Raw genomic sequence first — 17,309 nt, 5'->3', positions numbered from 1 at the left:
CTTAAATTCCAAGGTAAGCTGCTATTTTCGGATTTTTTGTAGTCAAAATAATTTCATTTTGTGATATCTGGCTTCAGAAGTTGAGTTTTGAATTAGCACGTGTTGCGTGACATGAATCAGAGCTGTGTTTTAGGTGAGACAATCGGCGACACTTTGTGATCTGTCGCCAGTGAATAAAAGCATTTCAGTCAAAAGTTCAGTTTGTTGCATGCTTTCCAAGTGAATTTCAAGCAATATTTCGCTTAATCGTGAGCAAAAATAACAGAGAATCCAAAGGCAAAGTATGTTATATTTTGGTTTTTGTGGCTGACTCTGTTGATATTAATTCCGGGCAAGCACGTGTCATCGTCCTCGGTTCTTGTTTTGCCTGACCCTTCTGTCTGGTTTTGCAAATGATGCAAACTTTGTCTTCGGAGTTGAGTGTTTATAATTAACGTGTTGAACATTGAAACTTGAATGTATTTAATCGCTTGGTTATTAACATTGGCCATCCCCCCGGCGAAGTCAAGGCCGCACGAGCCGTCGATGAACTGCGTATCTCTCACTTACATTTGTATACTCTTTTATTCCAACTCACGCGTAGTTAAACATAATAATTGAATCTCTTTTGCGGAAATTTAGATTCAGTTCTGTTATGTTTTTTGCTGTGGAGATCTAGAATCATTGTCAACTGGAGCCAACAGAATTCCTACTAGCAATACGGATTCCTCGAAACGTTTTGCAATTGTGATCGGATGTGAGCTTGGACAGCCCATACATTTGATCGAGGAATCAACAGGAAAAACAGTTTCAAACAAATTAAATGATTCATTTTAAGTACATATTTCGTTGGGAGGGATAAGACTTTATTTTGTGCAATTAGAAATGTCTGAAAGGGTACTGCAAGCAGCAATTAAGAGGCAACAGATCGAATATTAATTCTTGAATATTAATTAGCTGGACCCCCAAAATTTTGCAATGGACCCCCAAAAAAAAAAAATTTTTCAGAAAAGGGGTCTAGAAGGACCCCCAAATTTGAAACCCTGGATACAATCTCTGTGTTTGTATGATTTTAGCTTAAATTCATTGAACTTCGAACGCACTTATAATCTTGGATTTATCCTAGTGTTTAAGTTTGAACACCTTCTATGTGCCAAATATGAAATGAAACGCTTGGTGAACAAATTACCTTCCTACCCAAGGCCCACAAACCACCCACCCCGAACACGATGGGGGCGGGTATCAACTGCACAAATAGACACACAACTAGATGCAGGTCGTCTCACTCGTTATGGGTGATACCTCGCTGAAAGTGCATCCCAAATTACTGCGGGCGTCACCCGGAGGAATGTTAGCGATCGATGCCTTACAAAACTCTGAACTCTGCAGATGTTTAAAAAAACGTTCGAAGATCTGTCTGAAAGTAAGTTGGCAAGTTGTAATGCTTGTTATGTTGGTGAAACCAGGCCGACATTTCTCCACACGAGTTTGTGGCGCTGGAAAACGAGCACATACTTTCAGGACAGATCTTCGACAACGGTTTTGTTAAAATCGCAGAGTCTCAGAGTTTTGTAAGGCATTCCTGCTACTACAGGATTGCTTCGAGGATTGCCTGGACTCTGCAGCCACTAAAGTAACCAATGTGAAGCTTAAGGAATCCATGTATATAAAATGGGGACGAAGCCCCGATTTCAAACCAGCAGGTTGAAAACACATTAACCTGACTCCTCTCCCTGTAAGGAACTAAGCGTCACTCATTTAAAATTTTTGTTTTGTTCTGTTTTGATTTAATACGCAATATTGACAACGCAATGTAACGAAGTTTGTAAGATCGCCGCGCGCTTTTAAATTCAACGGCGATTTCAAAAACTATGTAACACTGAAGATGACGGATTGTACCGTCGAAACATGGCTGGAAAATTATTAAAGAAAGTTGCTTATGTTTATACGACTATTCTATATTGTTGCTGCTAATCTAGACCTTTTGGAGCTATCAGAATTAGCATTTTTGAAATAAAACCTTTTTTGATTGACTGGAAGCCAAATATTTCCAAAATGTTCCACTGGGGCTCGTCTCGGGGTCCATAAAACACGCAAAAAAATCGGAACGAGGCTAATATCCATCTCAGCTTGACCGAACAAGCTTGGTCAATAAAGATCAATGAAAAAATATATTATATGGCATATAAAACACCAAAAAAAAAATGAGCATTGATGTTGCGGGTTTGCGCGCGCATTGTAAACTCCATCTTGGTCTTCTTCGGGTAGCAAGGCCAATCACCAGCGCGGGATTTGATTGATCTTGGCCCGCCTCAGAAGGCCCGCTCACGGAGCTAGTCATATAATAATTAACAACTATTCATCCGCGCGAAGTGGACGGTGGCTAGTCGGTGGTACAATATCCACCACTAGCCACCGACCACTGCGGTGACTTGTTGTAAATAGTGAGATAATTATAGTGCATTAAAAAGATGATTTGAAACTCAATTTTTATTCCTGATCCTGCAAAAGATTAGACCATTTCGGGCGGCAAATTTCCCCCCGCGCGAATTGCTCGGAGGTGAATGTGAGCAAAGGATATCCGGAGTTTATAGTAGCCAATCAGCGCTCGCGTTCAACGCTATCCACTGTTTTAATATAGAGTGAAATTTGAGGTTATTCACCGAGCAGTTTATGACGGTGTAAATTTGACAAGTAGTAATCCTTTGCCGCGGGGCCTCATGGTTAGGTTGCGCTCGACTCCGGAGCCGAGAGGTCGGGTTCGGGCCCATGGCCTGGGACGTTGTGTTGTGTTGGGTTAGTGGGCAAGACTCTCAGGGTGCCTCTCTCACTCCAGGTGATAAATGGGTACCAGCGAATTTACAGCGGTGGACTAGCAATCCCATCCATCACAGGGTGGAGTATGAAATACTCCTTAGTCTCGTCATGCCACTGAAACCGGGATAAGCTCCGGCCTGAGGGGACACTTGGGCTCGTATACAGACTTTACCTTTGCTTTCCAGAAGCTGAGCTTCTGTTTCGATCATTGGTTGCCTACGTACCTCCGCGTAGAGGTGTGCGGTTCCGAGTGGCTGGGTAGTTATGGTCCACGCCATAAAACTGATGTGCTGGTGAAATAACTGGCGAGAGTGATAAAAGTTGCGACAAGAAAGACCTGAGTGAGGAATTTACCGTGATTATCTAAATCGTTCTTTCGGTAAAGTTATTTTCATCAAAGTCTGAACTGAAACTAGTGGACCGCAGTCAGGTTGTATTTGTCTGAACTGAAAGAGTGGCATGCGACGTAATCTGGTCCGTTTATTGTTTCTATTGATTCATCGTCAGACTAGCAATATTTCCAAATAGTCCAAAGTGAGAGTTTCGAGTGTTAAAGGGGTATGGAGCATCATTAGTGGACCAAAGTCACTGTTAGGATTACGAAGTAGTTCTAGGGGTTATGAGTGAGGTAGTTGTGGTATTGGTATTATGAAAGTAGTTTTGGCATTATGAAGTAGTTTTGGCATTGTGACGTTAGTTTTGGCATTGTGATAAAGTTTTGGCATTATGATGTGGTAACAGGGATTCTCTTTCGATATGCTCCGCATTATGGGCTTAATTTCACCCGATTCACTCGCATCCCTATGGGTCGATGAGCCGCTGAAAATGCACCATCGGTACGCCGGCTATCAGCCGTCAATCGTATACTATATGGACAGTACCCACAACAACACCCGGAACCTCAATCGTATACGACGAACAGGGTAACATCCGTACCGGTTAATATTACACTGAAGAGTAATTGCAATAATATACCTCGTGTTTTTCTACACGTTTCAACTTTAAACACAGCATTCATCCTACTTAATTGCCATTGTTCTTTATTTTTTCGGCGGAAATAGCGTATCAAATACACCCAGAATCAAAGAAACTCGGACTCCTCGTATAAGCGATGACGTGGCTTCACTTATATTGGTTGATATTCATTGAAAAGTGATTCCAATATGTCGGGTTTTTTCTGGCCGTTTCAAACTTTAACACACGTCTTATGCTCCCAAAAATTTCCATTTTCACTATTTTTGGCGAACGAAAATAGTGATCAATTACACCCAGAACCAAGGAATAACGGGACACCATCGTATAACGATGGGCTGGCTACACTGTACACTGGCTAATTCAATGTCATCACTTAGAAATCATCTCCACAATTTCGGTTTTTGTCTAAGCCGTTTTAACTTTAAACACACATTGGTTCTTGTCCCTAAAATTGCCATTTCATCATGTTTTCGGTGAAGTAGCCGACTACCAGATACACTCCAGAATTAGCAATGAATACCGCGACATCATCGTATTACGATGGCTGCGCCATTACACTTTATTTGACTGGTAATAATCACTGAGAAGTTATCTCAATATTTGGGTTTTTCTAGCTGTTTGCAACTTAAACACATATTTTTCCTCCTCAAAAATCACCGATTGTTACTATTTGTGTTCCGACGAAATAGCAATCAAGTACACCCAGAATCAAGGCATTACGGGACGCCATCGTATACGATGGCTGGTCTACACTTATATAAAACGGCTAATGAATCACTGGGAAAATGATTTCAACGTTTTTCTGGGTTTTTCTGGCCATTTCACTTTAACACACATTTATTCTTCCTTAAAATTGCCATTTTCATTATTTTTCCGGCCCCGAAAAAAAAAGCGGATCAAATACAGCCCAGAATCAATTGAATAGGGACAGGCATCGTTATACGAGGGCTGGTCTACACGTTATTCACTGGATAATGATCACTAAGAAATTATTTCAATATTTTGGGTTTTTCTAGCTGTTTCAACGTTTAAACACATATTCATTCTTACTCAAAATTGCCATTGTCGCCATTTTTGGGCGAAATAGCGGGTCAATTACACCCAGAACCCCAGTCATACCGGACGCCGTCTTGTATACGCATGGCCGCGGGGGGGGGACTGGGTTACTCTTATACTGGCTGAATGCATCACGGGAGACTGGATTTCAATATTTTCACGGTGTTTTATTCTAGCCGTTTCAACTTTATACACGACAGTTTTTGCGTTCTAGATTAAATTTGCGCATTTTAATTAGTTTTTCGGCGAACGTAGCGATCAAATTTGACAGCCCAGAATTATGGAATTATCGGATGAGGCATCGTATACTGATTGGCTGGCCTACACTTATACCGGCGTAGTAATCACTGGAGAAGATAGTTATTTCAATATTTTCGGTTATTCTAAGCCGTTTCAACTACGTAACCGAACATTATTGCTTGCTTAAATTTGCCATTTTAATATTTTTCGGCGAAAGGAGTTAGCGATCAAATACACCCAGAAATTAGTGGAATACCGGATGGCATTCGTATACGATGGCTGGCTTACAACTTCATAGACGGCTAGTAATCACTGAGAAGTTATTTCAATATTTTCAGGTTTTTCGAGCCGTTTCAACTTTAACACACATTTTATTCTTCCTTAAAATTGCCAATTGTCATATTTTTCGCGCGAGAAATCAAAGCGAGTCAAATAACAGCCAGAAATCGCAATGAATACCTGGACGGCATCGTATACGAGAGAGCTGGCTACACTTATACTGGATAATGATCACTAAGAAAAATTATTTTAATATTTTGGGGTTTTCTAGCATGTTTCACACTTTAACACATATTTATCCTTCTCAAAATTGACATTCCTCGCTATTTTTGGGCGAAATAGCGGTGTCAATTACACCCAGAAAAGAATCATTGGAATATCCGGACGCCCATCGTATACGATGGCTGGATACTTTTATATCTGGCTAATGATCAAGGAGGAATGCGATTTCAATATTTTCGGTTATTCTAGCCGTTTCCAACTTTAACCACACACTTTTGCCTTGCTTAAATTTGCCATTTTTATTATTTTTTCGGCGAAGTAGTGCGATGCAAATACACCCGAATCATGAGAATAACGGATGGCATCGTATACGATGGCTGGCTACACTTATACCGGCTAGTAATCACTGAGAAGTTGTTTTTAATATTTTCGGTTTTTCGAGCCGTTTCAACTTTAACACACATTGGTTCTTCCTTAAAATTGCCATTTTCATTATTTTTCGGCGAAGGAGCGATCAATACATTCAGAATCCGTGAATACCGGATGCCATGTATACGATGGCTGGCTACACTTATCGGGATAATGATCACTAAGAAATTATTTCAATATTTTCGTTTTTTCTGGCCGTTTAAGCTGTAACACATTTTTATTCTTCCGTAAAATTGCCATTTTAATTATTTTTTGGCGACGTAGCGATGAAATACAGCCAGAATCAAGGAATCGGGGACGTGAAGTATCCGATGGCTGACTACAATACCATACAATACAATACAATGTTCTTTATTTTGAGAGGGTAATACATGATTAACACAGTAAGAGTTTTCTAACACATGGCCCTCTGTAATACAAAGGTCAAACCACAACACCGGGAACACGGTCCCTACTCTTTTCGAATAGTGTGTGGGATCTTTAACGTACCACAAAGTTAATGAACAAGGATTGTGAGACGGGACCTCCGGCTTATCGTCCTTATCCGAGAAGACTAGAGAGTTATTTCAATAATTTGGTTGTTAAGCTAGGGCTAAAACAGAGTCTTTTTTGTAAGAATATCGTTTTTCAGGTTTAGGCTGTTTAATTTACTTTTCAGCCGCTCTTATGCGAGATTTTGGCGTTTGACATTTCGTCCTAAGAATGTCTTGGGGTATCAATAACAAGTGTCAGGTGTCTTGATCTTTATCCACTGCATCTTGACTCCCACCAATGCAGTGCCAAACCCCTATAACAAACAACTTTGGCCGACTGAATGATACCGTTTAGTGATTTCGCCAATGGCTAATCGATTTTCTGACTCTCGCAAAAAGTGAGAGGTCACTCAATTGCTATTTTGTCAGCAATTAGTAGCGGAATTTTTGGTATTTGTAGCTCGTGCCGGCTGACAACCGCAATCACTTTTAACGCCGGCAGCATTTAAATACATGTCCACTACTATTTCCTTTCTCTGCAATTCAGTTCTTGCCAAGAGCTCTTTCATATCTTTGCCAGGTTGCTTCGGGGTGCTTTGTCTGAGCAATTCACGTATCATTATGTCCAAGTATGTGTGCAGTACGTTTATAGCCCGCTATTCTCCGATCATTCCTTTTCTCTACCGTTTAACCGTTCTAACCCTAAACCCTAACCCTAACCCTAACCTTACCTAGTTGATTCTTCATTTCGCTCGTCATGATAGTTCATACGTTCTGCTTATTATTAGTGAACGTGTTCATGTACAACTAAATATCAGTTCTTCAGGATGTTTCTTTCCGGGATTTCAGTAGAGGTTGTTTTCCGAGGCTCGGATTTCAGCGAATTATCGGAAAACACGAATTAGAGGCATTATAAAAAAGTTATTGAAGTATCTGAAAACTGAATGCCTCTTTGCAATTGATGTTCTTTTCACTTTTCATTCCGCAGTGTCAACAAGTCACGCTTGAATGGTTTTCATCTTTTCTGCAAGGAAACAGCCCAAATAGACGGTATGTTTATGTGACCTCGAAAAATTTTATTGTTTTCCGCAAAGAGGAGTAATGTTTCAAAATATACCTTTATATGAAAACTACCGAAACTACCCCTCTTAATTGATGAGATTTATCTCATCATGTCATGTCAAATGTCTCTAGAGAACCCACAAAGAATACAAAACTATAAGAAGTTTACAGCACTCCGTCGGAATCAAGGCATTCGTTGAACAAAAATGTCAATTTAAAGACCAAAATCTCTAAAAGTCTCGTTTTTGCCATCCTTGTCTGGTTTTTTATGAGAAATAATGGCTTCTCAACAGAATCCCTGAAAGAAATGACGTTCCAGGAACGAAATGAGTGTCTGGCAGATGCATGGTCCAAGAGGCTCAACGCCGAGGAGCGAGCTAATTATAACAGCCGGGCTAAAACGGAAAAGATCCTCTCAACAAGAGAGCAAATCAAAAGGATCTTAAAAAGAATAAGTAATGAGGTAATCAAAATGAATTGTTCATCCGGTATTATGCCGAAGGTAAAGACTGTAGAGAATAGCTGCTGGTAGTTCAGCCAAAGTACTTTCGATTAGTAGAATTTATATGGTTAAATCAAGCAAATTTAGTTGTAGGCAGCTCCTAACCTGATGAGAAACCCGCCACATGCGCACCTGCACAAACCACTTGTCTTCCAGGAAAACTCCCAAGCGTCAACGACTCCACTGCCAATCAGACGGTTAGCAAATATGCTATCCATGCGAATAATGATTAGAGTGACAGGACCGGTAGATCTACTGTTCTTTAAGATCTATGGCTACTCATTCGTAACATTTCAAATCTTGTTTCTATTCGTAGTGCGATAATCTGAAAGATCTAGGGGTTAGGTGCCTCTTTATATCAGACAACGATGGTACTGGGACCATGGATGTGTACGGCCATCCTACTGCAGTGCGGTTTGCAGAAACGTCCCAGTTGGCAGGAAAATTCTTTTCCTTTGTTAACGGAGAAGGTATTTGCCGTCTAAAATTATGGTTCCAATTCACTTCTGTAGTAATGGCGCATTAATTCACTCCCCTCTCCTTCTGGAGCTACCTGAATGTGCGGCTCAGATCCGTCCAGTGCAGATGTCTTTCTTGATCCAGTATCCTACATCATGTGCTCAAACTTATTTTGCAGGAAGGGGACTGCAACAAAGACAATCTCGTGAGGAAGAAAAAGTGCTGTTGCGGCGCCAAGTCCAAGAACTTTTCAACAAAAAATACAGTGAGTAACATATTAATGTTATGGCCGCCTGGCGCTACTGAAATATCTAAATCCCCCTCCTCACCAAGCAGTCCGCTCAGGCCGGCGCTTCCTAGACCCTGATATTCTTCTCCTATTATTTAAGTTTCATGTGAACGTTATGCCATGTAAATCGAACAAATAAGCTAAATAAGAGAAGCACTGGGAAGCCAGTGCCTCTGACGACTTTGATAAGTGAACTCTCCTAACGTGCGTCTTCAGATTTCCTGAAGAGAAAATAAGTCCTTGAGAAAGTTTTGTCTTAAATATTTGGTGTTTTTTTTTTCATGGCAGGTGAGTTACTTGGAAGATCTGCAAAAGTCCCGTATAAAGACGTCAAACGTAATCAGTCTCGTCTGAGCGTCACCAACATGCCAGGGGGAATAGACTTTAAACACCCTTCTAACTACGGAGTAGGAAACTTACGCCAAATTCTGACCTCAAAGGACAATCTAGTTTTTCAGCTTGATAACGGCAACACGTCCTCAACTAGCTCTGCAGTGGCACTACCCGCTAGCTCAGGCACCATCGGCTCCACCGCAGAAATGCTATGCACTACCACCACTGATAGCTCTCCGCTGACATTTGTACCATCCTCCACGTCTACCAGCAATTGTCAGTCGTTGCGAGAAACGGTACCCGTATCCACCGCCAGCAGTAACTCTCTATCGGTGCCAGTAACGGTTTCGCTCTCCACAGCTACTCCGAGTTCCTCAGTAACAGCGTCGTCCTCCTTCGCTACTGGGGGCTTTCTATCAGTGACAGTAACGTTACCGAGCAATACCGCCAACAGTGGCTCGTTATCGGTGCCAGCGACGGTGTCTACCGCTACTCGTAACACATTATCACTGCCCCCAGTAACGGTAACGACCTCTACCGCTACTCAGAGCTCCCCAACATTGCAGTTGCCGATGTCTACCGCCGTTAGTCAGCCCTCCGCCGCCACCAGAAGCTCCTTATCGTTGGCAGTAACGATACTAGAGTCTACCACCACCAGTACCTCGTCATCGGTGCGAGCAACACTACCTTTCTCTACTGCAACCATCAGCTCCCCTTCAATGATGTTACCGATATCATCTACCACTACCAGCAGCTCCTCTGTGGAAGGACCAACTCTACAGACATCCAACGTACCGTCCTCCAGCGTGGACAGCAATCCAGCGCGCAGGAAAAAAAAGCAGACCACTAGGCAGAATGGTGGAGATAATAAGCGCACAAGAGACCTCCACACTGAGCGCTGCCAGGCTTATCTTTGCCAAGAACCTGACGCCCAAAAAAAGCAGACCCTGAAATGGATCCATTGCGACGACTGTGAGAAGTGGTTTCACTTTGAATGTGTTGGCATTCAGACAGCACCGCGGGGTAGATATGTCTGTGGTTGCAGTGTGGAAAACTTCGATAAATCGTAAGTTTGTTACGTTTGGGGTGAAAATATACATTGGGGCCAGATTAGGCGGTTTTGAAGTCGAACAAAGATATCCTCACTCGAAAGTCTATATTCGTGAGCGATAACCACTCGCTGCCTAAAGGTAGCCATTAGTCTTTGGTTCAACAAAATAGGAATAATATATTTTTGCCCTAGGTACCCTCCACACGAATCCGGATGTTTTTGAAAACAGATGGATGTATTTTTTGATAAGTATTTGTAAAATCCTTGACGTTTTCGAGTCGCATGAGTGCAATCGCCCTCCATAAAGAACATGCGCGCATGTGTTCTTAAGCCTGGGGTCCATCCTTTGACGTCCTACATTTAAATTATCCGCCTTCGCCTCGCCAGCCTATTGTCTACTTGTGGAGTAGCGTCTATTTTGTTTCTTAGAACGCCATACCTACGTATTCACAAATATCCGGATACGTGTGAAAGGGGTATTAATTTTCCTTGAGCTGTGATGAGTCCACCAGGTTATCGAGCCTAGCAGTCCTCTTGATGTCGTGTATCTCTGATGCGGTCCGATTTCTTCACACTTCTTATCAAATGAACATAACCTGTCGGATATGCTAAATACATAGACTTACATCCTACTTACTTGTTGTCGCTTGAATTTTCTTTGAAGGAACTACCCATCCAGAATGTCGCTGCTATCTCCAGACATTTCCAGCGTCAAGGTACAACGTACAGTAGTCTTCTTTTTCATTTGTCACTTTTCTTGTTTTGCTTCTATCCACCTTTTACTGTGGTCTTTGTAAGATCCCCTCAACTTTACTTTACTGGGATCCGAAAGAAATGTTTTAGCCGTAACGATGCTTTTAATATTTATAGGGTCATTTAAAGAACATCCTTTACGCTAATACAGCCAGCAAGAGGCACACGTTGTTCAACAGAAACAAGCAATCAGACGTGTTGCATTTAAGTTGTGCCATCTGCGGCCCTTTCTTATCTTCAATGGTATGCATGTCTCGATCCTGTCTTTAAAACACGCTAAACTTTCTTACAATGGTATAAAATCCAGCGTTAACATTTAGAGAAATCAGGACGGAAGACGTTTGTGATGACAATTCAAACCCACAGCTGAGTGGTTTCACAAGCTACGTGTCACCAAAAATTTAGTCTTTTTCTGTTTATAATGTCGGACTTACAAAGAACATATCTACCCCACTCTCACCCCTTCCCCTTCCTCTCTGGACGTTCCCGTTAAACTAGTGAGAAAATGTTTGGAAAAAACACAAACAAAATGTCTATGTATTGGAAAAGTTATGTATGTGACGACTTCAAAGTTTCTTCATTTTCAGATTCGGAGATTTACCTTAGAAGTACAATCCTTCTTGCCAGAATTTTGGTCCGATTTCAACCAACACAACACAAGGATGTGTAGCTACGTTTTGTCTGTCTTGGTTCCTGAGGTATAACATATCAGTACTACTTCGATTGGATTGTTTCCCGGTTCTTTTGCTACTACTTACAACATTAATTGTCAAGTGAAGCTATGATTTATTTCATATACCATTTCATTATTAACATTAATTGTGGAAATCTGAACATCAGTTTTTTAGTTGCAACATAAACTGACGAGATTTTGCAATTCCATTTAACTGAGATTTTTCTCTCCACACATTTCTTAACTAATTGTGGCAACCTACTCGGTTCTCCCTAATTCTTTTACTCGTGCAATTTAATTTTATTCACACACCGCGCTGGACGACACCAACGTATTCGCTAATCTGATATGAAACCATATTAAACATAAACATACTAGTTGAATTACTATGGACCACATCTCACAAATACTTTTGTTATGTTTGACAGGCAATTGTATATGTCATGATGACCAGAGAAGGCTGTTCTCGCCATACGGTGGAACGTTTACTTGGTGCAAGTCAAATAAATCCCCAAGGAGAAGTAACAGATGAAGATGACTAGCTAGCTGACTTTACTTTATTCCAATTTTTTTTTATATAACGAATGTTTTTACATTAGACTGTGCTTTGAGGTGTCTGCAAGAGTTAAACTGAATTTATCAAATTATAATTTATATAAGATGTGGAAAATGTAACTCACCAATCACTCATCAATAAATGACTTTTTTGGCAAAAAAGCAGATCGATCGTTTACGTCAAGGGCAACTCGAAAACATTTTATGTTCCGAAAACCTTGCCGAGGGTCAAGACAAGGGGTTCAAAAATTAAATTTCTGTCACAATGTATTACACCCTCCCATACAAGTTTAAAACATGCTATGATGTCGCAGGATATCCGGAACCCTCTGACCGATATGTTGACTTTTCCGTGCCAAAACTGTGCTACAGCAATTTCATTTTATATAAATGCCACGATACTGCCACGCTACAAAAAAAGGATATCACCTTAATTGTGGCTTTATCTGGCAAGCTATGTGTGCGCAGCCTCTATAGGATACTTTAGCGAACACCTTTCAAATAGGCAAAATTTCCCACAATGCTACTAACCGGACACGCGGATACATATTAGGGCGTGGTAGGCCAGTAAAGTTCACCGAACTATTTATTTGGGATCAATATGCAAAGGTCAAAAGTGATTTAAGAGAAACTCAATGCACCAAAAGCCTGAGCAAAAGTTCCAACGGGAAGCATGCAGTTCCCTTCGGCAGAAGTCAGGCCGATTCCCGGTCGGACAAGGGTAAAAGTGGCCCGTTTGGGCCGATTCCCGGTCATACACGCGAGAATCTGGCCCGTTTGGGCCCAGGAAAAAATCATTCCAACTCTCCAAGGGAGGTCCCTCCTGCGCCCTGACCCAGGGAGGGGAGGGCTTTTCTTTTTATTGGACTCTGCAGGCCGCCCCGAGTCCCCGGGAATCGGTCCCACGGTGACCCGGGCACAAGACGTGATCTCCGCCTCTCTGTGACTCGTAACGAAGAGTCTGCACACGTGAGAAAAACACGTTTTTGGAACGTAACTTCCCTACCTGGACAGCCAGGACCCCCGGACCCATAGAAAAACATGCAAAATGGTGTGGTGCATCTGGTGGTGGCATTGGTTTTTCTTCATCGTCCCTAGGAAATGCTCTTCATACGAGAGAATAGCCTGTTCTCACGTGGTGGCACCCCCTGATTTGGTGCTGGGACCCCCTAACCCCAAGAAATGCATTTCCCATGGGAAGTTACATCCAGATATGCTATTGGCTACTCTGTCGTCCATAGGGAACACCCTGCATACGATAGAGAAACGGGTTTTTGGGCCAAAACTCCCCCCGGTTTTGTGTAACCCCCCCTTATTTCACGAGCTGAATCTCCTGATCCCTGTCCCCCCCCGCCCGCGGGTGTATGCCCAGTTTGAGCCTCGCAGAGTATCAAACTTGGCGACGATTACTCTAATCGACTTCTGAAGGGTTTTAAATCTTGTGTGGAACTAACACTAACACAGGATCTGCATGGCCAAGTTCCCCAAAAACCTTTTTTCGACTTTCTGTGGAACTAATCCCAAATATCTATATACCGTTGGAAAGGTCTCGGCTAGATCTATCACGTGACGAAGTTTGGTCACCCTGTGTTACATTGGGTATCCTGTGCACCGTTTTATGTCTGTAACATTTCTGCGTTTTATTCCCTTGAGACCCCACTGCCCATGCGCCAAGAGCCCTTTGCCCAACAACTTTTGGCACCGTTTCGCCCCAGGGCGAATCGACCTGTACGTGCCAGAGGCCCGAGAACACCCTTATTTTGAGACAAAAGTGCCCCCCCGAACTCTTCCTTCGGTCACGTGACGTGCCCCCCCTTGGCTCCCCGACCCTTCCTCTCGGATTGGCCGGATTCTAAATCTCGGGGGAGTTATACTTGAAAAACTGTTTTTCGATTTTCTGGGTCTAACTCCCCCCGGATTTGATCGGAGAGCGCGAGACCGGACCATGAGGATAGGTCGTGATACGAGCAATCCCTTGAATGGGTTGGTTTTGTTTTTGTTCCCCCGCGGAATAATCGACAGCACTGCAAAGTTGCGATCTTTGGGACCTTGCCATTTCCCCCCCTTAAGAGCTGCGCCCTTTCAACTACGTCAGAGCGAATCAGCGTCGCACGACTCATCGCTTGGTTTTGTTGGTTTGACCGTAACACCTTCTGCTTAGCATGCAGGAACACCTTGGGGAGATGTGGTCATTGGCATCTAGCTCCCCCCGGTTTGGTGCTGTAACGCCCTTAGTAACAGATATACATGCACCATCGAAGGGGCTATCACGTGATACCATAGGTTAGTCTCCATCATGTACACATGAGAGAACCGCTTGATTTCAGTTGGTAGCACCCCCGGAAAAGAGCTGAGACCCCCTAACCCCAAGAAATGCATTCCCCATGTAAAGTTACATGCGAATATGATATTGGTTTGTCTCCATCGTCCCCAGGGAATGCTGTACACATGTGAGAAAAGCCTGTTATTTTGCCATATATCCCCCCGGTTTTGACCTGGGTCCCCCTAACCCCAAGATATGCATTCGCCATGGAAATGCGCATCTTGTGGTAACCCTGGTTAGTTTATATCGTCCCTGGGGAAGGCTCTGCATATGGGAGAACGGCCCGTTTCCATGTGGTAGCACCCCTCCCTCCCCCCTCTAGAAAGGAGCTGGGACACACCCTAGCCCCAAGAAATGCATTGGCCATGGAAAGTTACATGCAAATATGCTATTAGTTACTTTCCATTGCCCCTTTGAAATACTCTACATACCACAGAGAAAACTGTTTTTCGGCTTCCCCCCCCCCCTACCTCCCGGTTTGGTGCTGGCCCCCCCTCACCCGAAGAAATGCATTCGCCCTCAGACGGCGCCTCTGGTGGTACCCTTGGTTGGTTTTCCTCGGCCCTGGGGAATTCGCCGCACATGGTAGAACAGCCTGTTCTCACGTTGGTAGCAGCCACTCGGGAAAGGAGTTGGGACCCTCTAAGCCCTTGAAATGCATTGGGCCAGTGAAAAGTTACATGCAAATATGACATTGGTTACTCTTGATCGTCTCTAGGGAATGCTCTACACATTTGAGAAAAATCTGTCATTTGGCTCTAGCTCTCCCCGATTTTGAGCAAAAACCCCTAACCCAAAGATATGCATGTGTAATGAGGTGGTTAGTCTTCATCGTCCCTGGGGAATGCTCTGCATATAGGAGAACGGCCTGAACGGCCTTGTTCTCACGTGGTAGCAACCCCCAGGAAAGGAGCTGTGACCCCCTAACCCCTAAGGGGTAACCATGCATTTTTCAGAGATAATTAAGCTTCGATTTGGAAAAGAACCCCATACATTGCTCTGTATTGCAGAGCTTTTTACAAATATTGTTGATAAATTATCTTCGAAAAATGCGTGGTCACTCCCATTTTCTTTTTGGATTTCAATAACACTAGTTAAGGTCTGCTTTTCCCGCATATTCATTAAACAGCGAAAAATAGTAGGCATGTAGTCGACAACAAAACGACGGATAGAATCAATCGCTTGCCATATCATCAATACAGAGGTTAAAGAGAGCAACGCCTAGCACAGTTCCTTGAGGAACGCCTGAACTCGCGGGAGTCCATTCAGACTGCGTATCATCGACCACGACAAATAAATAAATAATATCTGACCTGCTAATTGACCTTTATTTAGATCAGATTTAGCCAAGCCTAAAAGCGGAGTTCCCGTTTCTAACCCCAGAAAGCAATATAGTGTACATGGAAATAATTATTCTTCTGCATAAAGTACAAAATTAATGGTCATTACTGTATACAGTTTACAGTGATCAAAGAGATCAAACACCTCTGAGCTGACAGCAGTAAACAAACAAGCCTTGCAAACAATAACCAACAATTTTAATCAAATAAAACTGAAATAACATGCACAGTGATCTCTTTCACCACATTTTCCGTTTGACTATCAACCTTTACTCCCTCTCTCTTCAGTTCACAACAACAGCAAAAATCTTACTAATTTAAACGTCAACCTAAAGCGTAGTAAATTCGCATACTCGACTGCAATTTCAACAGCCTCAGACAAAGGCGCTCACGACTGGACACCATTTCACACAAAAAGCCTCCAAATGAGATTGTTGAAATATGTCACTCTCTGTCAATACAGAATTGCAAACGTTTTCAGACCTTGTTCGTTTTTTAGGGGAGGCAGCGAGGCATAAGCTTATATATTAAGAAGGAAAACATTACCTGAAAACTAACCGTTATAGATAAGTGTTTTGTCTCTCGCTCTATTTCTCTCAGCTTTACAGTGATTTTCATTGTAATTTTCTCTTCTTCTCCTTCCTCGGCTTCTCTCGAAGCTTTCTTCGCTTAAATTTCTCAAATTTTTAGGAAAAAAATTAAAAGGATGGTGATACAAAAATATATAGGTATAGGGGCATGTAGCTGCCACTGACTACACAGATTAGAAATCTGAAATGTTTATCAACAGTCTGGTAGTTTCGTAGTCTTCTGCAAAGTCATCAACAACGTCATCTTCATCGTCACTTTCGCTTTCGCTGCGTAATTCTCTCTCAGAAAGGCTGAGGACGCACGGTACTTCACTGGTAGCACCCAGAGCATTTTCTTCTACATACCGGACCGAATGTACCTCCCCTTGAAATGCCAGATCAGGTAGGGACAGATCTTCAACGTGGTTTCCAAATAGGCCTTTCAATTGCAAAAGGTAGCCTTCGATGCTCAAAAGTTTTCTTCGAATCAAAAGGTCTCTTCCCCTATTCTCAGTGGAACAATTCTCCAGAGGATTCTCGTTTTGCAGGCATGTCTTCAGAAGTTGATGATTGTGAGAGAAGTGCTCAAAAGCGTTGTTCCTTTCACTACTTAGCAAAGTGATCTCTCGACAGCGATTTTCCAAATGGTACTGCCTTTCTCTTGATGGATATGCGAATCTCTTTTCTTGAACCTTGAAGGTCATCACCCTGTCTCCAAACAGGTGAATCAGGATCCTTCACATAGTCGAATTCCAACGTGTGTTGCAAGGAACAAGTGGTACAACAGGCTGTTTTGTTGTAGTCGTCCACAGAGACGTTCATCCCTTTAGTGGCTTTGGTAATATGCTTCGACAACCGTTTCGCAAGTGCGTGACCCTCTGTGCAAAGAAATATATCAAGGTTTTAACATGAAAACTAAAGTGAAAGTGG

The 17,309-nt window shown here is 42.6% G+C and overlaps 2 protein-coding genes and 1 long non-coding RNA gene across 3 annotated transcripts in view; 2 read left to right on the top strand and 1 right to left on the bottom strand.

Annotated features, from left to right (window-relative positions):
- LOC138015270 (uncharacterized) overlaps window positions 1-9,704 on the top strand; it is a 10,928-nt gene extending 1,224 nt beyond the window's left edge. Inside the window, exons 2-7 of the mRNA XM_068862252.1 lie at window positions 7,459-7,520; window positions 7,826-7,995; window positions 8,351-8,504; window positions 8,672-8,758; window positions 9,071-9,610; window positions 9,664-9,704. Of these exons, the coding sequence (XP_068718353.1) occupies window positions 7,459-7,520; window positions 7,826-7,995; window positions 8,351-8,504; window positions 8,672-8,758; window positions 9,071-9,610; window positions 9,664-9,704 (1,054 nt within the window). The remainder of the gene's footprint in view (window positions 1-7,458; window positions 7,521-7,825; window positions 7,996-8,350; window positions 8,505-8,671; window positions 8,759-9,070; window positions 9,611-9,663) is intronic.
- A 15-nt stretch (window positions 9,705-9,719) lies between these two features.
- Window positions 9,720-11,224, top strand: LOC138053729 (uncharacterized). Its single transcript, XR_011133244.1, has 3 exons — window positions 9,720-10,181; window positions 10,831-10,882; window positions 11,037-11,224. It is a non-coding gene; the product is annotated as an uncharacterized lncRNA (long non-coding RNA).
- A 5,081-nt stretch (window positions 11,225-16,305) lies between these two features.
- Window positions 16,306-17,309, bottom strand: part of LOC138053721 (uncharacterized) — a 4,683-nt gene continuing 3,679 nt past the window's right edge. Inside the window, exon 4 of the mRNA XM_068900295.1 lies at window positions 16,306-17,257. Coding sequence (XP_068756396.1) covers window positions 16,986-17,257 — 272 coding nt within the window. The 3' untranslated portion in view covers window positions 16,306-16,985. The remainder of the gene's footprint in view (window positions 17,258-17,309) is intronic.

This window comes from Montipora capricornis, chromosome 1 (genome assembly GCF_036669925.1).
Source record: "Montipora capricornis isolate CH-2021 chromosome 1, ASM3666992v2, whole genome shotgun sequence".
Classification (NCBI taxonomy): domain Eukaryota; kingdom Metazoa; phylum Cnidaria; class Anthozoa; order Scleractinia; family Acroporidae; genus Montipora; species Montipora capricornis.
This window is presented reverse-complemented; position numbering and strand designations above follow the sequence as displayed.